Source organism: Erigeron canadensis, chromosome 5 (assembly GCF_010389155.1).
Source record: "Erigeron canadensis isolate Cc75 chromosome 5, C_canadensis_v1, whole genome shotgun sequence".
Classification (NCBI taxonomy): Eukaryota; Viridiplantae; Streptophyta; class Magnoliopsida; order Asterales; family Asteraceae; genus Erigeron; species Erigeron canadensis.
In genome coordinates, this window is record NC_057765.1 from 5,066,789 (window position 1) to 5,090,492 (window position 23,704).

General features: G+C 30.9%; 2 protein-coding genes across 3 annotated transcripts; both read left to right on the forward strand.

Moving 5' to 3' along the window:
* The first annotated feature begins 12,827 nt into the window (after positions 1–12,827).
* Positions 12,828–19,181, forward strand: LOC122599872 (AFG1-like ATPase). 2 transcript variants are annotated; one of them, XM_043772472.1, is made up of 16 exons: positions 12,828–13,014; positions 14,241–14,398; positions 15,344–15,609; positions 15,690–15,769; positions 15,913–16,013; positions 16,139–16,261; positions 16,597–16,666; positions 16,757–16,843; positions 16,938–17,003; positions 17,090–17,182; positions 17,417–17,473; positions 17,881–18,009; positions 18,133–18,223; positions 18,329–18,417; positions 18,508–18,692; positions 18,882–19,181. In XM_043772472.1, exons 3-16 carry the CDS (start codon positions 15,414–15,416, stop codon positions 18,994–18,996), a joined length of 1,482 nt encoding a protein of 493 aa, XP_043628407.1. In that variant the 5' UTR covers positions 12,828–13,014; positions 14,241–14,398; positions 15,344–15,413; the 3' UTR covers positions 18,997–19,181. The 2 variants fall into 2 exon arrangements, with proteins under 2 accessions (XP_043628407.1, XP_043628406.1); XM_043772471.1 differs by lacking the exon at positions 14,241–14,398.
* A 1,982-nt stretch (positions 19,182–21,163) lies between these two features.
* LOC122599333 (60S ribosomal protein L13-2-like) lies at positions 21,164–23,452 on the forward strand. The gene is made up of 5 exons (XM_043771830.1): positions 21,164–21,249; positions 21,889–22,004; positions 22,101–22,231; positions 22,404–22,562; positions 23,038–23,452. Exons 2-5 carry the CDS (start codon positions 21,896–21,898, stop codon positions 23,257–23,259), a joined length of 621 nt encoding a protein of 206 aa, XP_043627765.1. The 5' UTR covers positions 21,164–21,249; positions 21,889–21,895; the 3' UTR covers positions 23,260–23,452.
* Positions 23,453–23,704: the final 252 nt, after the last annotated feature.

Below are 23,704 nucleotides of genomic sequence, written 5' to 3' on the forward strand. Positions count from 1 at the left end.
TTGCATATATCCCCAAATATACCATCAAAATTACAAATTTCCCCAATCAAAATTTAAAATTACAAATATCCCCAATATTATATTTTGATATGAGTTAGACAAATATGCCCCCTTATTCATCTGCTACAAAATGACACACCAAAAAAATCATCCTTATTATTTTAGATTCTTTAATTCTCTGTACAATATCGCTATCAATTTTTTCAAGCCTTTTCATATTTTTAAATAGAGTTATGTTCTCTTTGAATCTCACTTATCAATTTCGTATTATTTTGGATATGATTTTAAAGTATGAGATTAAGGATAAAAAAAGAATAAGAGGGTTAGATTGTTTGTTGATAAGGAAAATTAGTTGAAGATGGTGGTGGTGGTGGTGAGGGGAGGCAGTCAATGGGGGATGTGTGCTGACGATTTGTTGAAGCAGCGGTGATGTGGGTGTTTTCGGTGGTTTTCTTCCGATGAGAAGTGACTGATGGCTGGAGGTGGTGACAAGGGGGCGGGGGCCTGAGCTGGTGTTGGTGGAGTCCAACAGGTGACGGGTGTTTTTTACGGTTGGTGGTGATCCCGGTGTTGGTGTTAAATGGTAGCAAAAGTAAAAATATGTTTAAATAGAACCCTTAACATTTGTTGATAGAAAAAAGAGAGGGAGAAAGAAAGAAATAAGGGGAGGGAGTCGAAAATTGCTTCATTCTTTTGACATCAAATATGTCATAACTTTGTGTTTGTTTTTTGTACCAACAAATGAAGACAATTTGAGGGTAGATCGAGACTAGGTCTTCTAAGAAAAAACAAGTTGTATGCTTTCATTTCAAATAAACAAGGGTATAATTGTCATAATAATAATTGTAACTAATGAAATATAAGTAATGGATATTTTTGTATATTTAAATAGTAAAATTGGGTATATTTGTAATTTAAAAGTTTGAGTGGGGAAATTTGTAATTTTATTATTAAAATTGGGGATATATGCAATTCTTCCTTTTTTTAAGGGTTAGAGAGTCTATATTATAAATTATTTCATTAAAGATATTATAAATATATTACATGAGCATGTTTAATTTAGTGAATAAAGTATAGTCTTCTCAAAATATAAAAATTAAAGTATAGGAGGTGTCAGGTGATATTTGTGCCATAACCTTTAATAAATCTATCATACTTGTGTATTAATAGCTTGTGCAGTCAGCTATATAACATGTAAAGTGTGATACATTTATTGAAAATGATGATACAAATATCACCACTCATAAAGTATAAGGATAAAATAAGTGTATCAGGTGACTTTTTGAACAAGAAAGGGAAGTGATGTATCTACAACAATTTTTTACCATTTACAAAAAATGTACACATTATACTGCACAGTGTACCACTGTATAAAACAAGCATTGTTGTGGATGGCTAAAGGTGGTTGTAGATATGGTTTAAATGTATGAAATTTATATTTGGACCAATATAGGTCATGAACCTAGGTCAAATTGGAAAAATATTTGTAAGTATATAGAAAGTTATGTTTGAACACATGTTATTAAAAAATTTAGACATATACAAATCTATAATCTCTACTATATTATAAAGCATTTGTTCCTTCCATTTTTTCAACTTTAAGTAAGTGAAAACCTCAAAATACCTCTATCACTTATTCATTTTTTTAGAACGACATAAATATTATTATAATAAGTAAAAAGCCAACTAGCAAGTTACTAGAGGCTAGAGTACAAAAAAGTTACAATTACAATCTATAATTCACAAAATTATACATCTAGATCCTACCCGAAACTTTGATTGCTAAGACCGCAAAAAGGTTGAAAAAACTTGTGCCAATTACAAAGAAGAGACACAAGAAAAAACCCCACCTACAAAGGCCGAGCTACCGGTTTTCACTTCAAGACATTTTTGGTGCGATTCCAAACAAGTTTCGAGGAAACAGACCAAGAGAGCTACTACATCAAAAAAATATGCAAGAAACCATAAAGAAGAAGCTCAAGGCATGCCCATCGAGAATCATTAAACACTTTTCTCGTCATTTCCAATTTAACCAGGTTGAAAAGGACTCTCATCCCACTCTTCCCACTTCAGTTAATCCTTTTTATCTCGATGATTAATCCATGTGTACGTTATAGAGACAATAGCATTAAAGATCTCTAAGCTAGTCTCTTGAATATTATTATGAATCCTATTATTTCTTGACTTCCACATATACTACCACCAACAAAAGATGATTGCTTCCAATCTATTACGAGACCTTGGAGACCAACTAAGGTTATTACATCAGTTCAAGATTTCTTCATGAGGCATGCTTGGAATGTCTAAACGAGTCCAAGCACTCATAAGCTTTCTAACATCGGCAGTTAGCTTATAATTATGGAATATATGAGCAAGGTTATTACGAGACTTTTCACTTATTCATAATACTCTTAGGGCATGTTTGGTTAGGGGAAATAAAATGGAAATGAAAACATTTCTGTTGTTTGGTTAGCCAGAGAAATACTAAACACGGAGAAAAGAATTTCTCGAGATATCCCTGTCTTTGTATTTTGATTTCCATCCAATTGGTAAAGAAATGTGGAGAAATAATATTTGTGAAGGATCATTTCTCCGTGTGTTTTTAAAGGGAATTTTTTTTAAGTTGGGTATAAAAGCTAAATCACGTGCCACTCACATTCTTTTTCAAAATTAGGTTACACACCCTACCTGCTCTGCCCTCTCCTTTTCCTCTCAGCTTCTTCATCGATCGCTTCTTTCCCGATTTTCCAATGTTTTGTTCTAATTAAACTCCCCCACTAGCTCTCTTTGTTGTCATGCTTCCTACAGGTATTCAAAATTTAATTTTATGTGTTAGCTTTTTCCCATGATTTGGGAATTAGGTTTTGGTATTTGGTTTGATAATAACAAATCCAACATCTTTTGGCAATAATCACAATTTAAAGGCTAATAATTTTTTAGATGAATTGCACTAGTGATATGCATAAAATAAACATGGACCACCAATGTTTGATTATTTGCCAAAGAGAACCTCAATTGATTACTTTTGCTAATAATTTTTTAGATGAATTGAGCCTTCTTTGTCTTCTTGTTTTCTTTCCATGTAAGTTAAGTTGTAATCACGATTTTTTGCTTTTGAGATTTTTGTTGATGAAAATTCTTGAATTTGTCTAATCGATTGTTTAGTTTTAGTGTTTCACTTCCATTTAAATATATTTGTATGATTATGATTAGGTTTATATGCAATTTCTCCACACTTGATTTTTCCCCAGTAAACATAGAATTAGTTTGGCACGTTTTTCAGTTAGATGGTGTTTCGAAGAACTTATCGTTTCGGTCAGTTTGTATCCGGTATTAAAGAAGAGAAAAAAAGGCTCTCAAAAGGGTAATTCCAATAATAGTTTGGAGTATTTGTAATGCGAGAAACGACACTGTTTTGAATAGCATCTAGCCAAAGGCTATCAAAGGTCGTACAGGAGGTGAAAGTTCTCTCATACTTGTGGATTCATAGTTTGAGGAGTTTTATTTTGACCGCTAAGCACTGGAGGAATAATGGAGCGGCTGGCTTCATAAAGCCGTTGCGATTTGGTTACATGGTTTTGTTTTTGGTGTTGGTTGTTTACTTTATTTTGTACATAGTAGTATGTAAATGTCGTGTTATGCAATATTGCAATGGAGTTGTAATCTACCACTTTGAACCTTGAAGATGCATTTTTACATGCTAATGTATTCTATTTAATCATCGTGGCTATTTTACCACTTTAGCCATGTATTAGTGCTGCATTTTTAGCTGCTAAGATATTATAACATTGAAATTTGTAGGGGATGTTTCAAGGTTTAATATTACTTTGTATGTGATTTTGTTTTTTTAAAACATAGTATGAGCAATGTTAAAGAAAAATAATTTTACAAAAAATTATAACCAAACTCAATTTCATTTCTCTACCTTAGTCTACCAAACAATGAAATTGATTTCTTCAAGATTTCTCAGATTAATTATCTGTCACTACCAAACAAAAGAAATTAAATAATTTCTCCACCAATTTCATTTCTCTCTATTTCATTTCTCTGCTACATTTCATTTCTTTGAATTTCTCCCTACCAAACGTGCCCTTAGAAGAAATCTTAACCATTCATTTTTTTCTCTCTCCTCAAATCTCAGCCACTTATTTTTTCACCTATTCCATAAATCATTTTATTCCTTTAATTCATTCAAAATCTTTTATCTAAAAAACCGTATATCGATAAATTATAAAAATTATATGGGTGTTCTTAAAATTTCATGCTCTTTCATTATAAATGTCATTCGATATACTTTCGACGAATTTTTAAATCCGAGGGCGAAGCCCGGACAGCTAAGGCATTTGGTTATCACACTCTATGACTATCACCTCCTATGACCTATCATACTCTATGACCTATCACTTCAACCATCTCACCGCCGCAACGTGCGGGTACTTTGTCTCGTACATTATAAAGGAGGAACACCTTTTTTCAAATTCTCAAAAGATGGTTTGAAGTACCTAATATATTCCTCTTCTTTATTCACTAATTTAAACATCTCTACCTAATATACCCATAATATCCTTAAATCTCAACAACTCATTTCTTCTCTCTCCTCAAATCTCAACCACTCATTTTTTTTCCTCTCATAATAATTCATTTTATTCCTTTAATTTATTTAAAATCTTTTATCTCGAAAACTGTATATCAATAAATTATAAAAATTATATGGGTGTTCTTAAAATTCCGTGCTCTTTCATTAGAGATGTCATTCGATATACTTTCGACGAATTTTTAAATCCGAAGGCAGAGTCCGTACTGCTAAGGCATTTGGCTATCATACTTTATGACTTATCACCTCTACCTATCACCCCCCATCTTACCACCGCAACACGCAGATATTTTCTTTCGTTATAAAATAAGCATTTTGAAGTGTAAAAATTTATAATTAGCTACACGTGATATTTATTACTTGATCTGTTAGTTTCCTAAGCAATATAACTATATAAGCACGACATGAATGTTTATTGTAGTTAAAACTTTGTGTCAATATAAAGCTCCTGTAAGTTTTTTTTTTCAATGCTTTTTTTCTACGTAGTTAAAACATTTATAGAAATAAAATAAATTAAAAAAAGAAAAAATTAGTACACTATTTGTCTCAAATTACTTTTTCAATTATTTTTTTTCCAAGTTTGAGTCATATTCATACATCCTTATTTAAATATAGAACCATGAAGTTGAAAAAATTATGTTGTAAAGTTTTGGGCTTGTTCCAAATCAATAAGGGTACGTTTGGTTCATAGAATATTTTTGGAAAAAATGATATCTTTCAAAGGTATTGGAATCTGAATGAATGGAATTTAATGAAATGTTTTTGATTTTTTGAAAATTCAAGTGAGGGACAGAATGAAATTTCTTCACCCATCCCCAAGGAATGGAGATTCCATCAAATGAGAGAATATTAACATGCCAACGGAATGTGATTCCTTCATCTTTAACCAACCAAACACACTAAGGAATTGAATTCAATTCTAATTCCATCAAATTCCATCAAATTATGTGAACCAAACGCGACCTTAGTATTCTCTCTTAGAAAATGAAGTTGGCATGCTTGACATATCGAGTTATGGATTTGACTTTTCGAGTTATGTGTTTATGTAGTTTTTTCTTGAATCTACCAATATATCTATATAAATATTAAAACAGTAGGAATCCTAGCTTTTTAAAACTCTCTTTAATTTAAAACTATTTTTAAAATTTGTTATATAGGATTTTATCCTATGTGTCATCTCTATAATTTTCCACAATATTTATTTATTTATTTATGCAATAAAAAATATTAAATATATATTGGTATGTAAAAAATAAAATTATGAAATTAATAAAATTGATTTTGTTTCCTAAAAACCAACATTAGTTTCATATATAGATTACATAATTGTGTCGACACATCACACTATTGTCATATTTTTTTTTTAAAGTTGGTTTTTGATTTCATCTTCAAATTCTTTTCGAGTTTTAATATGAAAAGTAATTGGGTTGTTAAGTTTTATGTGCTTTATACATCATTATATTTCTCAAAAAATTTATATGCTTTAATGTATTATTATATATTAGTTCATGTTCATTTTTATTCTTTTTACGTAAGTTATTTTAAATAGCTGCACATCGTGCGGGTAAAAGACCTAGTATATATATATATATATCTACCAATATATATATATATATATATATATATATAACAAGGTGCTAAATTCTTTTATGAGGAAGTAAGGACCGTTAGATGAGTTTTAACTTTTAATCACAACCCTTAGATCTAAATAATGATGTTATTTCCAAATTTATTATTGAGAAAACACAACATTAGTCCTTCTACTATCAACATATAAATATAAATGTTAATGTTAATATCAAATCTAAAGTTTACGTACAATATATATGGTACTTTAAATTAAATATTATGTAAGGATTTCAAATTAGGTACAATATATATGGTATTTTAATATAAATTTTATGTTTAATATATTTCCATAGATATATAATAAACTTATACATCCATTCAACATCAATTATCAATTATAAATAATAAATAATTACATGACATTGTTTTTAAGATCAATTATACGTAAAGTATATGTATATAACAAGATTTTAGTTAACTAGATGTAGATTATATATGTAAAGATAATTGATATAAAATGAGATCATTTATTTATTTTAAAAGTTAATGATAGATGTTATAAATGATTTCACTAACAGTATTTTTAGTACACTATATGTAATAGACTAATAGGTGTATAGGATAGTAAGAAACATTTTAAGTACATCAATCTTGTACTTTGAGAAACGAGAGAGAAAATGATGCTTTATATAATCGAATATAGTACCTATCTTACATAAAGCAAGGGGTGATTATGTAAAATTCAGGGGGAGTTTATGTAAAATTCAGGGGGTTATATATGTTTATTAAATTCAAAGGTTTAATATGTAACTTTTTTTAATGTGGCAGTACCTAAGCTTAGGTAAAGTCTGCAGTACGGATCATTTTCCCATAAAAGATAGGATTACTAGAAGAATGTTGCCTAAGAAAAAGAAAAAAAGATGCTTTTTATTTTCACTTGTGTAAATACCTTATACATGTGTAAAAATTGACTCATATGTGTAAATATTGCTTCCTTTTATATATTTTCACATATGAATATAACATCCTATTGCGGATGGGTAATATCGAGAGTGGCTCTTTACGATATTATGCAACTTGTACCAGATGTATAGTAGGCAATATGCATAAGATCAATCGCTTCAATTGGATCTTTTATCCTGATTGGAGGAGAAATTACTAAACGTTAGCATTATTTTATTGATTTTATTAACATGGATGATCAAATTTAATAAGTATGTTGTTTAACTCTACTAATAGAAGTTTTTTTTAAATTATGCTATTTATTGTTTTTTTAAAATTCCAGATTTAGGAATTTAATAAAGGTAGGTAGTTAGAACTCGTGCGATATACAGTTTGGATATATTTTAACATATCTTTTCATTTATTTTAATTATGTTATTATGAAATTTAATACGTTTATCTCACGTATTACGTGAGAAGATAATGTAATTTGTTATATAACTAACTTGTTATATATTACTTAACTAGCTAATTAACCCGGGTGATTACCCGGACATAATTAGAAAAGTATAAATAAAACTTTTATATTTAATTATGCTTAAACTAATTACTAACTTTTATATCTTATATCTTCAAACTGAAGCTAATCTATCCAAGTAAGAAATAGTCAATTCTAATTAGACGGCCATAATGACTCCAAATTTTGTAATGACATCTAAATTTCCTTCTCATGCTTGCATTTTCAAAACTCCTAACAGCCTGTCCATATTAAAGAATCGTCATAAAATTACAATTACACTTATGGAAGAAGTGAATAATGATGGAAAAAAGGCAGTGGATTAATGGAAATCTCAAGACAGATAAATCTTTTGAACGTTAACTTGTAATTGTGCAATATATATCCTTCAACTTTAACCAACTCTTCGTAGAAGAGTTAGCCATCAGCTGCCACTTTCTAGAAGCATCCTGGGTTCGAATCTTGCCAGAGGCAGAATTGAATTTAAGTGGTTGAATTACCTTGACACTATTCCTGTTGGGGGTTATGTAGGTACCAATTTGGTACATGGGATCAAACGGTTCCTATCAATCTACCATTTTTTTTTATATATCCTTCAACTTCAATTCAGAGCCATCATTTCCACCCATATCTCCATGAATACTTAGACACTTTGAAGATCCTAAATAACTTCTCAAAATGAACAAACTATTAATTAATGTACACATTATCTTTTAAGTTCCTTGAAATCGACGCTTTAAGAGCCCATATGTAGCTTCGTGTAAGAAAAACTCTACCACCATGACCTGCCTCGATAGTTTCAATTATATTTTGAGCATCGACTTTAACTCCATCAACTCTACATGAAGCAAGGTAGTGAAGCTCATTGTAGAAACTGAAAACCTTTTCTAGGGTGCACCAGACCTAAACCATTGACCGAAAGGATGTCCATGACTATGTGTAGCTGGTTTCCTTTTGCACCTGGTGAACTAGATATGCCATAGTCAAGTCATAATGTTCCATCCCCGCCACACTTGATCAGTTGACAACGCCCAGAAGCCGGCATGACAAATATATATACATACCTGTAATAACCTAAGTGAGTTTTCTATGGCTGGCAAGAGGCCAAAGAGTAAAAGAGGCAACCTGATAGTCGCCAAAAGGCTATACGCAAGTATAATAATGCGTTATCAATTAGTTTCACAACTATTAGAAATACATTAATAATGAGGTTTTTGACTATTTACCATGTTCCTGTGATAATGTATGAATCAGTATGGTATTGTCACGTCATAGTTAGCTCTGATCCCGATTCTAATACATGAACTTACATGATACTGAAAGTGATATATCAACATATCGACCCTATTTAATATAAGTAACAATCATTAGTAGCAACAGCTATTACCAATTTTCTTAATAATTAATAAGTAACTCGTTTAATACTTGAAGCTAGCTATCTTTTACGTGGAGCAAAGGGATACGGTTTATCACCTAATCCTATCAGTCGACTTTTGGAAGAGTTAAGCACAAGAAGAAAAACTTAACAAAGTTATGGTGAACATACTTGACATTATGATTTTCATTGGCTTCATCTATGACATGTTTTAATTATGGGGCATGGTCATGTTTGATTTGTTTGGAACTTTTAAAACTAAAAGATTGAAATACGACAACGTCAATAAAGTAAAATCATATATCAACTGTTAACTTACTTGTCGACTGAGAATAATAAAATCTGTAGGCAAAAACGAATTAAAAAGGGCATAATAAAAATTATATACTCTAATTGGAAATGACTTAAATAGATGACTCCAATAAAGCTTGCAGGTGGTAAACGTTGGACTTTACCACATTTAAACTTCTTGTTGACAAGTCCCTTCTATTATATAAAGCGCTACAAAGTCGCCTACCAACCTACAATCAAACAAAATGACCATCAATTTTGTACTCCAAGGTCCAAAACATCCAGCAAACGAAAGAGCCATTCGGTTCAAACAGATAATTAGTTCAGTAACTAATATCTAGGCTTTTCATCCAAGACCTAAACCATCTTTTATTCATCGTTGGAGATAAAAAGTCGAAACTTGAAGCTGACATAAGAATGTAAAGCTAACCTAATAATTCAAGTAGGTCCAATTTAGTGTTGTATGCCTCGAGTACAATATTCCATTGTTGTCTAGCCTAGACACATCAAAAGAAGAAGATCAAGAAGCAATAAATTGCACTATTAAACTAAATTTATAGAATACAAACCAATCCCTCTTCTACCAAATTAATAATAGAGGGAAATAAAAAAGGACCCAAAATTCTGAAATCTGAAAAACACCTTAATTGAAATAGTAAAATTAATACCTCTAATCTTGACTGGTAATTAAGTAGATCAAAATTTCCCAATAGTTTATCAATGAAACTTGATTTTTCCCCATACTTTTTTTTGATGAAGCTTGATTTCGAAGTAGAAATAAAAAGATTATTCATGGAATTCAATTGATATTCATGGATTTTTATGGTTAGGTATAAAGTTTTTGAAATTTGAAAAAAGATACTCGTAAATAAGGGAATTTGGGAACATTATATTGTACTTTAATTTTTTTTTGACGGAACCTTTGTTTTGTAAGGGGGCTACTTGTCACGTGTCAATTTTCTAAAAGGTTTTTTTTGGGATCCTCTTTTATTAGAAAAAGAAGATATAAAAAAATATATCAAGTTGTAAAAGGGTATACGAGTAAGCGGTAATACATATTTGATTAAAATAATGTAGTTTATTTTAAAATAATCTAGTTTATCATTATGTAGTTACAATTTAACACATGTTTATTTTTCTATAAAAAAATAACACTTTCTTTTAGAAATGTAAAGTATTCATCACTGAAATTATTAAGGATATGTCAAATTGTTGCATTTTATTTTGTTTTGTTTTCTTTATGGCATTTTCTTGAATGCTAACTTTTTAAAAAAAAAAAAATCAATTGAAAATATTAACTCTAACTTGAAGGTGTGTTTTGATTAACGAAAAATTATTTATCTTCCTAACAATTCTTAATATCACATCTTTATAACGCATAAGAATATAGAGTTACCTTATTTCATAAAAGTTCATGTTTTCGAAAGAAAAATTCAAGGTTCAATTTCTAACATCAATGAAGTTATAAAATAGATTTAAAATAAGTTTAATGTAACACCTTATCAAGAAAAATAACTATCTCTATAACATAAACATTTTAGAGATTTCAATAAAATCATTCATAACCGTTCATCTATTTCACATATATTTTTTCTAGTCATGTCAATTTCACATTCTCATGTCATTCACTTTCATTTTTCTCTTTTAACTACCCACCTTTAAATTTAATACATATAATACTCCACAATACCCACAAAATACCAATCAAAATAAAACATACAAGATACAAAAAAAAAAAAATGGACACACACTTAATCTTTCACCTTAAGTGAATGGTTTCTCCTATCTCCTTTTCACTTACTTTTTACCCTCTTCTATCACGTACCTTTAATCCATTCATTTTCTCATCATTTCTCGTCACCTATCTATTTCACTTTCCCTTAATAATGTTCTAAAGATTCAAGTCATGTTCCAAGAGTTTAAATAAAACATCCATAAGTGTCATCGTTCTAACGAATTATTACTGTAAAAAAAATTGTTTTACAATTGTTAATTACTAGTGTATTAATCCGAAAAACCATTATAATTGTTTTCTTTTTACCATGGAGTTGTAAAACACAGGTGTCTGTTTCTTTCTTTACGACATATATAAGAGTATATTATAATACTTAGCAAGTCGCTAGGTAGTCCCAAAATTGCATACAATACGTATCACAAAACACAAGTATATATTAATATACGATGACTTTCATGATGCACAGAGACGGAGTCAGAAAATTTTTCGTGAGGGGGCAATTTTAAAAGTTATTTGTCATACTTATAAGAGTCGTATTTGAAAATGTAAAAAACCTTAACCCTCAAAAGAATTTCGTTCTCGCACCGGGTGTAACACTCATATTTTAAAATGCAAGTTTATTTTGAAAAAAAAAGCCGCACGCGTCGGACGAGGTCTTGTTGAATGAAATTAAACATATTCTATCATAATGCAAAAAGTCGAAAATATATCTAATATTTAATAATTAGCTTGTGTATACATCTTCCCTACATGACCATATATTATCATTGTTATAATTAGTTGTTTGTAATAAATATATATAATAATTGGAAAGAAAATATTTTTTTCACAAACGACGTACTACACATTTATGTAATCAAATAAAGAAAACTTTTTCTTTAACCTTTTTTCATTTTTTCGATTAAAAATAAAAACAATTCAAGTTTTTTATTCTGTCTATGGAGAGATTTATCTCAACATTAATGCTTCGATGACCTATGACTTTCAAAGAATAAACTTATAACAACGGATGTAACATTTGTATGTATATCCTACTATTTAATTTTTCTTATGTTTAGAAAAAAAAATTTATAAACATGCCATTTAAATTTTGAAAAATTACATTGTACCAAAATTGGAGTTGAGGCAGCTGACCCCACTGCCCCCAAAGTAGCTCCGTCCATGACGATGCATGGTGATTTTCATTGAATTAAACTACTTATCTTACTTAGTTTACATTAATAATTATTTTATTTAAACTAACACTTTAATAATTGGATGAAGATTACTTCAAGCTGAAAGTAACTTGAGAGAGTTAGAGGAATAATGACCCTTGAATTATAATCAAGGGTCAAGATTCAAATATGATCATTGAAATTTCACCATTGATTTTAATTTAAAGATCAAGATTTTCTTAAGTTGATTCAAATTAAGGAAGTAACTTGTGAGAATCTCTATTTATAATAAATTATAAACATTTTATATATTGACACGGATCTAATTCTAATATATATATATATATAATTAATATAATTAAATAAAACCTCATACTTCATGCCATGATATAATAATAATAATAATAATTATATATATAATTATCACTTGACGTGGCGAAATGGGTCTTCACATCATCATTCAATCAAAGTGATATTAAATTCGATATGGTGTAGTTGAGGACAAGAATATCCCTATCCAACCCCATATCCCATGACCAACTATTTCTAGTCCCAAACCACCATTTTTTGCTTTTCAAAATATTACTATATTCTCATGATTATGACTTATGCTTTTGCTACCAATGTTCAAACATTTGCATAATATAAAATAATAGCATATAAAACTACATATAACATCCAATATATATTGCACTATTATTATCCTTTCTCTCTGCATCATCTATATATCTTCAAGAATAATCTCCAATACATTAGGTTCTTTTCAACTTTATATGTGTGATCCTTCAAGAGTTTTAGCACCTTTTGATATTGTGTTGATTGATCACCCAATCAAAGGTTAGTTTTCAAGTTTTTATGTAGTTTTTGGTTAATTAATTGCATGCATGACTTAATTTTTCTAAAGATAGTTATGAACTTTGAGTTGATTATATAATTTATTACCTGATGGATCACTCTGTTAAGTTTTTTGAATCCATCATTTTGGTTTTCTTGCATGCATCAGTATGTTTAATTAAACTCAAATTTGTTGTTTTTTGATAAAGTTTATAAGTTAAAGACTTGATTTTATTTAGTCTTGCAGCTATAAAAAGAAGTGTAGTTACTTTGACTAGTCCCCCAGTTCAGCTCTGTTTCTTAACTTTATGACTACTGTATTTAATTTTAATTTTTTGGGATTTCTTGCATCTATCCAAAATATTGGTGGTTGTTTTTTTAAAGCGTATATATAGATTTAATTATATAAATTAGTTACAGGAAAGTTTTATATTTCAAGAATCAGGATCAATTTGATATTTTAAATTGAACAATTACCTTACCTAATTCATTTATTTCTTGTTTGCATGCAGATTCATCTTTAATTATTTTATAAAAAAAAGGAACTTTTGGGGAGATTTCTTTAAGTTTGTAAAATTTTTAGCCTTTTTATTTTTAAAATCTAGGAAAACACTCGGTTGAAGTTTAATCTTGAATTTCTACCAACTGATACTACAACAAACTTTTTTTTTTCTCTCCTTTTTTATCCGGTCTCGTAATAAATGTCGACATTATTATTTTTGTGACTCGTTTTGACTTTTAATGTGAAAAACTCAAAAACATTAACTGATATCGTGTTGTAGTTATCACCCAATTCTGACTTTCTCTTACATGTCTTCATCCATATTCCAGTTTAGTCAAATTGTAGACTTTTAGTGGAATTTTTTTAATTTTTTTTTTGGAAAAATGTATAAAAGGAGTCAACTAATCTGATCTTCCATGATATACCCTGGCCTATTTTTGAACTTGATAATTTGATGAATCACCCTTCTAATATAAGAGTTTTTAAGGGAACACACATTTTGAGTATTCTAAATAATGTATATTTGTCGGTGTTAGTTTTATTGTGTTTGTATACCTTTCTAAATAATTGTCTTAAAAAAAGATGTTCCGTTAAGTGTTTGTATTCGGCGGTTTTTTCCCTTAATCACGAACTTGTCCCAGTCGTGTTCATTTAGTTTTTTTATTGCCCTACCCAATTCAAAAATGCATTTGGATTTCTAAATCATGCTTGATTTCTAATTATTCAGCATGTCTGGAGGGTTATTTCTTGAGGATTTTATGATGATCTCATGTTGGAATTTATAGACAAGGTTGAATTTTTAATGGATATAGTGAATGCTACAAAAGAAAGTCGTAACATGATTTTCTGTCAACTACTGAAAGTTATTTTGCTTTAGTTTTTAAGGTATTCTTCTTCTCTACTACTATTACCCACTTTTAATTTCAAAAATTCAAAATTTACATCGGTGTAATTAGACAGAGCTCCTATTATTTTCGACCGCGTACACTTTTTGTATGATGTGGACAGGGGTTAGCTCTGTAAATGTGTAGAGCCATGAAATTCCGAAGTTCTGTGTCAATAGATATAACTCAATCTCTAGTAATATTGAAGTTATTTGACTCTAAAAGTATAAATATGTACTATGGTTTGGGAATCAACTACTGCAATATATTCTTCACTAATGTCTATTTTTATTTGCAACTTGTACTAGTATTCATTGGCTCTATGTTCACATTAGATTATTTTAATCGATATGAATACAGTGAATGCTACAAACGAAAGTTAAAACATGATTCTCTGTCTACTACTGAAAGTTATTTTCTTTAGAAGTGAAGAAAAGGTGTAAAAGATGTTATATAGTCCACTTTTAATTTCAAAAACTCGATATTTACATCGGTGTAATTAGTTCCAGAGCATCTGTTATTTTCGACATCGTACACTTTTTGTCTGATCTTGCAATCCTGCAGTTCTTTGTCAGTAAGTATAACTCGATCCCTATTGAAGTTAAAAATGGACCAATATGAGTTTAAATGTATAAATATGCATTATGGTTTGGAAGTCAACTACTGCAGTATATTTTCAGTAATGTCTGTTTTAATATGCAACTTGTACTTGGAGCTTAGAAGCATTCAGTGGCTCTATGTCAACATTCGATTTTATAATCGATATGAAACCATTGGGTTTAATGGCTCAAATTTAAAGTTCTTTGTCAATGATCAAGTCAGTCTCGATACTTCTGAAGTTAAACTCAGTCCATTTATGCTAAAAAGTCAAGACTGGGCTCTTTTTTTGTACTCAATTACTTCAATATAGTTTACGTTTATATCTTTATTTGCAACTTGTTGTTAGGATTTGGAGGTAATAAGAGGCTCTGACTATACATTAAAGCTCGTAAACTGACAACAAACCATTGGAGAAGATGAGGAGAGCTTTGGTCAAATCTTTTGGATTAATACACTCTGCTTTTCAAAATCGTGGAGCAAATAGACTGATTTTTAATATAAACCCGATGTTATTTGATGTAACGTATGATGTCGATGTATGTAAATATGCACATCCTTCACATATGTTTTCCAGAGCAATCTCTGCTGATGCTGCCAAAGTAAACTATGAAGGTTTTAGAAATTGAATATTTTCTCCCTTATTTTCATTTTTTGTGATAAAAATCAAAGTAAATGTGTAGTTTGAATAACAGAAGTGAGAAGAAGTGGGCCACTTGTAGAGTATGAACGTAGAATAAGTGCTGGTGAACTCGAAGACGGCGATAATTGTCAGGTATATCTTTTATTAAGTAGTTGCAATGAATACCTTATGAAAACATTATAAGTTGAACTACGTATTTACTGATGTTTCTGTTGTGTTGTACCTGGCTAAATAGACATATACTCTTTTGAACGTTTCTGATGTTTATTTTGTAGATAGGCACCTTAAAGGAAATTCAAAGACTCTATGATGAGCTTTGTAACTCGGTTCATGCTTGTCATTTGGATCGTTATTCTGATCCTGAGAAAACCGGCAGGTAAATAATGCTACAACTTTATAGAATCAAAACAGCTTTGATCAAAATTTGAGGTCAATGGTAAATGATTTCACCCTCAAAACTCAATCATGAACTCAAAGCTCAAATACCTGCTTGAATTGTAGGAGTAGGTGGTTATGGTCTCGTTTTATACCTCAATCTTCGGTTTCACCAGTCAAAGGGCTCTATCTTTATGGTGGAGTTGGCACCGGAAAAACCATGTTGATGGATTTATTTTTTGATCAATTGTAAGCACCGCATCACACCTTGCTATATATGCTATTTTGGTTTAAAGGGCAGGGGTTGCATAACTCTTTGAAGCATGTATCTGACAAATGGGTCGGGTTGAGCGAGAAAATTTTGTCTGGTTTTAACAAATAGATTGTGTTTTAAACATGGTCATTAAAACTGGTTGATCCTTTTTTTAATGAAGCTATTAAGGAGTTTGTATGCATTAACGGTACACATCTGTGACTTCAGAACCGTTTAACCCATTTCCCTTCAGAGATAAACCAAATCTACCTGTTAAGCATACATGAGTCAAAAAATGTCACGTCTACTAAATATGCATTTCCATCACCAGACCTTGCAATTGGAGGAGAAAGAGGATTCATTTTCACGACTTTATGTTGAACGTTCACAGTCGATTGCAGGTCAAATGCTTACTTTGAGTTTGTAAGGAAAGTTTTTTATCGGTTGTAATTTGTAAAGAATAGATTTTACTTCAAGTTTTTGTAATGTAGAAGCACAAAGGAGTATCCGACCCCCTCGAAGTTGTTGCAGGAGAGATCTCTCATGAATCTATCTTGCTATGTTTAGATGAATTCATGGTATGTCAGACTTGTGCCATAACGTTTGAGATACTTTCAGGATTTTTTTTGTTTTTATCTACTTATGTAATAAAATTTCTTATGTTATTATCAGGTTAATGATGTAGCCGATGCTTTAATATTAAATCGCTTATTTAAACATCTTTTTTCTAATGGTGCTGTAAGTGGTCAATTTTTTTAATCATTCGTCTCTTACATACTAGTTGAGAGCTTGAGATAATTAGTTTTTACTTGATGCAAGTATAGATACTAGTTGCTACATCAAATCGTGCTCCTGATGGTCTTTATGAACGGGGATTGCAAAGAGATCTTTTTTTACCTTTCATTTCCACACTTAAGGTAGGCTCAACCTTGTACATTCTTTGTTGCATGAAATTGCAACATTTGATGTAAATGCATAGAACACGTTTCAATAATGACAAATGGAGATTAATGGACCCAAGTCCATACAGAAACAATTCAAAAAATAATTCAGAATGAAATTTGTTGCATTATTCATGCGATGGGGGTAGTCTTTGTTTCAGATTGTACTATTCTTTTGAGATAATAATCTCGTATGTTCTGTGAATGTAGGAAAGATGCATAGTACATGAAATTGGTTCCTCCGTAGACTATAGAAGAAGGACCTCGGTAAAACGCCAACTCTTTTCACCTTAAGTTCATATCTTACCTTTATTATAAAGATGATAAATGGTCGGGTCAGAATAGAAATATTTGGTGCAGGTCGAAATGGGCTGGGTTGGATTGATCCAAAAACCTTGTGTCCAGAGCTTCTTTTAGATTTGTTTAAAAATCACAAAAGTTAATACTGTAACATTTTAAACATACTACAGATTTTTGATTTTTGATGTTGTATACGTTCAGTATGAGCTTTGGGCAACTGTTAACACTTGACCCATTTGTCAGGTCTCCCCTTTAGTTCATTTTTTTAGTCTACCTGTTGTAAAGGTTAGAGATAAAATACATGATACACAAATTAAGAAAATGGGTCGAAATTGTCACATCTGCTATTTTTTCTATTGTTTTATGAGATGCAGGCCGAAGAAGGCTTTTACTTTATACAAAGTGGTACATCCGATTTCCTTATGCAAAAGTTTAAGGAGTTAATTGGGGAACACAGGGCTTGCCCTCAAGAGGCTGAAGTTGTTATGGGAAGGACACTCCAGGTAAATCGAATCATTGATAAGCTTGTTTTGTAAAAAAAAAAAGTTACCTTTCTGGCCTGTGATATATTAGGTAGAAAATAGATTATATTACGACTTAACCCTTCCAAAATGTGTGGTGTATAGGTACCGTTGGGTGCTAATGGGTGTGCATATTTTCCTTTTGAGGAACTCTGTGACAAACCACTTGGTGCTGCCGACTATTTCGGGTTATGTAGTAAGTAAACTAAAATCCAAAGAATGTTTCATTTTTTTGTTTTATGTCAAAGTCAAAAGAAGGCGGTCTCAAGTAAATTCAGAACTAAGTTATTCCCGATGGCAGAGAAATTTCACACCCTGGTATTGGATGGAGTCCCGATGTTTGGGCTACGGAACAGAACAGCAGCATATCGGTTTGTCACTTTGGTTGATGTTAGTCTTGTTTCTTCTCATTTATTTTTGGCTTCTGTGTACGTCTTTGGTCCCTGAACTGTGAAATGACTCGGAATTTTGCACTTACAGGTTATGTATGAGAACAAAGCCAGGTTGATGTGTACTGCTGAGGGGACTCCTTTTGATCTTTTTGAAAGGATTGTCACGATTTCGGATGCACCACCTAGAACCTCTTCGAGGTCAAGAAAAAATGACGACTTTGACCTTTGTGTTGACAATGAATTGGGCTTTGCAAAAGATCGTACCATCAGTAGGTATGCCCTTTTCCTTTTTTTGTGATATTCCTCTAGTCGTCTAGAAGTTCGACCACTTACTTAGGAATGGGTCGATTTGTGTTATTTGTAGTCTTAACTTTTGACCCGTTCTCAACTTTCGACTGACCAGCTCATCTTAATCGGCTGTGCATTTTATGTTGATTTTTTTCTTCTTTTTTGTATATATAGATTGACAGAGATGAACAGCAAAGAGTACCTTGAGCAGCATACCGAAATGATAGCAAACAAACAGATTTATAATCAAATGGATGAAAACAATAATGAGAATGTGGTGCAGGCCTAACCAGCCCACACGAGTGATCGTGAAATTAGTATTTATCCAACTCGAGCCTCTTTTTGTATTTTAAGTTTGTACTATAGGTAGCCTGCTGTATTTGATCAAATACCTGATTGTATAAGATTAGAAGTTGGACCGTTTCTTCGGTCGCATTTGTTAATAATATACAAGTTATGCCATGTATTTTTCTACTCCTTGGAGTAAAAGTTATCATTATGTTGAAAGTTACATAAATTTGGATATGTAAAAAGTCTAGACTGCCCTTTTGCCGCCAATACATTTTGCCAGCAAACAACTTACTTATTCAAAATTTTGGCAAATTTCAATCCATTTAGTCACCACCAATTTACTTCCCAGGTTTTAGCAAATATTAATCCCTATCTTCTAGCAACATATCTACATTAATTTTCCCTTATTCTTGGTAATCACGACATGAAACATCCTGTCAATGATAACCGCTAACTTCAATTCCATGGTAAACAAGAACTGTAAAGTGTAAACCATTTCACATGTATTTCTTATAACATCTAACTCGGTCACATCTAAGCTAAGAGGTTAATAAAAGTTTTTGCAAGAAAACAAACGAGGCCTTAGTTGAAATTTATTTGGAATGACAAAGTATATATGCGAGCCTCAGTTGTGAAACTAGCCCCTACTGATGTAATATACCTCAAACCAAATTGATTATATGTGCACAAAGTCTGTCAATGAGAATATATGCCCTGAAGTTCATGTTAATCGAACTTTCCCATGAGGGTGATAGTAGATAGGATCTTTTTAAACTATCAGTTATTTTAGAGACTCATTATTGATACCAATTTTTTTAATTAGATCTACCAAAATAATGAAAGTCAAACACTAATAATATAGTAATCATGAAAAAAAAAAGAAACATTACGATAACTATATTATTAGTGCTTTTTTTAAAAAAAATAAAATAATAAATATCATGATTACAAATCACACTTGTAGATTTATCTCGCGTATTATATGTGAAAACTAGTGCTCAAGCCCGTCCAATGGACGGGTAGTCTTAAAATATATTAATCAAAGTTAAAAATTGAAATTCAACTATGTTAAATCCCTATGACCAATATCATAATTTAATCAATACGAAACTAAAGAATGAAACATATGAAAATTAACTCAATATAAATATTGATTGCAGTTTACTTTTTTTTTTCCAACTTTAGTTAAATTAAAATTTTACAGTTTGTTAAATCTAAACTTACTACAAACAGTATATTAAAAAAAAACCCTAGTAGTCGACTATTTTTTGGTTTGATCGGACGTAGGCTTTTTTTTTTTTGAAAAGCATAATTAATTATTTTAAAATTGGATTAAAGTATAAATTGGTGATGGAAAATCAAAAAGTGTAAGTTAATTATTTTTAAATTGGGTTAAAGTGTAAATTGATGATGGAAAACCAAAAAGTGTAAATTAATTATTTTAAATTGGGGTTAAAGTGTAATTGGTGATAGAAAAACAAAAAGTGTAAATTAATTTAGATTAATATTAAAAAAGTAGAGGATTAATAAGGATGGAGGATTAGACTCAAAAAGGTGGATTAGGGGTGCTAAGTGTACCCCCCTCTTTTAGTTATATTATAGATAATCTAGTAAATTAATAAATTGGAGAAAAAATAAAAATAATATTAATAATAAGAAAAATAGTTGTTTTTGACACCATAAATAAATAAATAAAAAAATAAGAATTTTTGAGAGAAATTTAGATGTGTCATGTAAGCACTTTCTATAATTTTTATGTCTATCACAATTTTGTTTTATTTTAGTAGAGATCGAGATATCATAAGTATTTTAGTTAATGGGAGATATCATTGTTAAGGTATTATACTTTGGGAAAATTCATTATGGTTCAAGTCTCACTTTCTATAATGGTAGGAGTGGACTATTGAAGAGGTTTTCGAGAGTCATGCGTTTCATTGTAGGCAAGTGTGGTTCGAGTTACACATACTGTCAAATTGAATGTCACTGTGATGTCTTGAATGCTAACTATTAACCCGCTCTTAAAAAAACAAAATATTTTATAAAAGAAGCACAGATAAACGTCTAATGATAAAATCATAGTATTGGGCCGGGCCATATATGAACGAACTATAATATCCCTCAGCCCACAAGGAGGCCCATTTGAGCACTCTCAATCACCCACCTTATAAGTTGAGTTAGGGTTTTCATTTTGTCAGCCAAACCTAAATCACACACACAAACACACAGTTCATTGCGGCAGCTCCTTTTTCAGGTAACTTTCATCATCTCTTAACTGATTAATTTACAGATTATATTTAATTATACATTCATTTAAATATACATCGCTCATATATCGTATATGCTTTTTCACTAATATATTTATGTTATAAGTTTTTTACTGTGGTTGTTGGATTTTTACAATAATTAATAAGTTGTTATTTTGATAAAATGATAAACACTTTCTTAGATTCATCAGAGCCATATTATTTTGTGATTAAAAAAAGTTGTAAAACCCATTAAAGTTGTTGAAATTTGTTACATTTAGTTATGAAAGATCTATACATAGGTATAACCACTTTATATGTATAAGTTATTGATGCTGATTTTTCTGTTTTATTAGTATTTTTTTTTTATCATTTATTGTAAAATGGATTATTGTTGTTTTTGGGTGTTAAATAATATTAATAATAATGAACATGACTTTGATTTTTGTATGTTTTTTGTTTGATATAAAAGTTGGGTTTTTTTGAAAATTTAGTCCATGTGTAATATAAGATGTAATGTCTAATTTATTTTTATAAAATGGGTAATTTTTTTTGTTTTTGGGTAGTAATGAATAACGATAAATATCTATTAATTTTTTTATATTGAATGTCATATATACTTATGGAAAATATGATATATTTTGTAGAGGAATCATGGTGAAGCACAACAATGTTATCCCCAATGGACACTTTAAGAAGCACTGGCAAAACTATGTCAAAACATGGTTTAACCAGCCTGCTCGCAAGACGAGGAGAAGAAACGGTCAGTAGAGACAAATATCTGTCTTAGTTAATACAAGTTGATGTTCTGTTTTTGAGGATTGTTGTTTTTAACTATGTTAGTGTTGTCATTTTTCAGCTAGACAAGCAAAGGCTGTTAAGGATTTCCCGAGGCCTGCTGGTAAACTTCGCCCCCAGGTTCACGGGCAGACTTTGAAGTACAACATGAAGCTTAGGGAGGGTCGAGGATTTTCTCTCGAGGAGTTGAAGGTATACGATTTGTCAATATCATATTTGTATTTGAAAGACATGTAGCATGGTCTGTTTGTATGTATCTGCCTTTGCAGATGTAGTAATTGTTTGAAAGCTCTTTGATTTGTTATACAAGTTTATTGGGAAATACTGTTCTTTTTTGTAAACTTACATATGATGTTTCAAACAGGCTGCTGGTATTCCAAAGAAGCTTGCCCCAACTATTGGCATTTCTGTTGATCATCGAAGAAGGAACCGTTCCTTGGAAGGTCTGCAAGCTAATGTCCAGAGGCTTAAGACATTCAAGGCTAAGTTGGTTATCTTCCCAAGACGTGCAAGGAAGATGAAGGTAATATCTTTGTGTTATTACTTTTTAATTTCTATAAGCTGCAGAATGGGTTGTTCTTTGTTTATCTTTCAACGTTTAGCTGGCTTTTGGATCTGCATTAGTTTACTGTTTTCCTTTTTTTTAATTGCTCGACCTTAAGTTGCAATAGTGTTTGTTTAATGCTATATACAATGGTTCGTTTCCGTGTTTCTGATTTTGGGACCACATCACTTGTTATAGATGGCTGCCCTTTGCAACTGTGAACTAAAAAAGACTTGATCTCAAATTTTTTAAAACATATATTTGAGAGACACAATCCTATATCACAATTATGAACTAACCGAGTTCAGATTTTTACTTTGAACACAACCTGAAAATTTGGTGGATTGGGTTATTACTTTGTGATCTTGCTGTAAATTAACAAACCGAGTTCAGATTATTACGTATCTTTGAGTTTGTGTAGACTGGCATTTGAACTCACAATTTGCTGTATTAGGCTGGTGACTCCACCCCAGAGGAGCTTGCAACTGCCACCCAGATTCAAGGCCCAGTACTCCCTATTGTTAGGGAGAAACCAGCTGTTGAACTTGTCAAGGTGACAGAAGAGATGAAATCTTTGAATGCTTATTCTAAGCTTCGAGTTGAGAGGACCAACAAGAAACATCAAGGAAAAAGACTGAAGAGGGCTGCCGAGGCAGAGAAGGAGGAGAAGAAGTAGGTCTTGGTATGACTAAAGCACATGATAAATCAGTTTTGGATGTTGTTTTCTTTCAAGGGTTGACTCTATTACCTTTTCTTAAGTGCTTTGATTCGTTATGTTTTAGTGTTTGTAGCTGGGGTTATGTTACCGGTCTTGATTATCAAACATATGTTCATCAATGGAACCGAGTTTATGTGCTTACTTATTTTTACTACAATGTCAATCAAATTTACCTCATTTAAATTACCCTTTGATACCTTACATTATGTGCTTTATTAATCAAAATTTAAAAGTACTTAAAAGTTCACAGTATTCAATCTGAGTTGCAGGATTTCATATTAGTTTTATGTCTCTGACTTCATCATTTGGAAAGAAAGAGTGATGTCACATATATTATGTGCAGGTTGATAACAAGTTTAATGAAAGTGTAAAGCTGTTGAATCAAAATTTTGTATCCAACTGA

Excerpts from the sequence above, each read along its gene's own strand:
- LOC122599333 (XM_043771830.1), top strand. The coding sequence starts at position 21,896 with ATGGTGAAGCACAACAATGTTATCCCCAATGGACACTTTAAGAAGCAC. Across the intron at positions 22,005-22,100 it reads CAAGACGAGGAGAAGAAACG|CTAGACAAGCAAAGGCTGTT; the intron begins GTCAGTAGAGAC and ends GTCATTTTTCAG. Across the intron at positions 22,232-22,403 it reads TTTCTCTCGAGGAGTTGAAG|GCTGCTGGTATTCCAAAGAA; the intron begins GTATACGATTTG and ends TGTTTCAAACAG.
- LOC122599872 (XM_043772472.1), top strand. The coding sequence starts at position 15,414 with ATGAGGAGAGCTTTGGTCAAATCTTTTGGATTAATACACTCTGCTTTT. Across the intron at positions 16,262-16,596 it reads GATTTATTTTTTGATCAATT|ACCTTGCAATTGGAGGAGAA; the intron begins GTAAGCACCGCA and ends TTCCATCACCAG. Across the intron at positions 16,844-16,937 it reads TATGTTTAGATGAATTCATG|GTTAATGATGTAGCCGATGC; the intron begins GTATGTCAGACT and ends TGTTATTATCAG.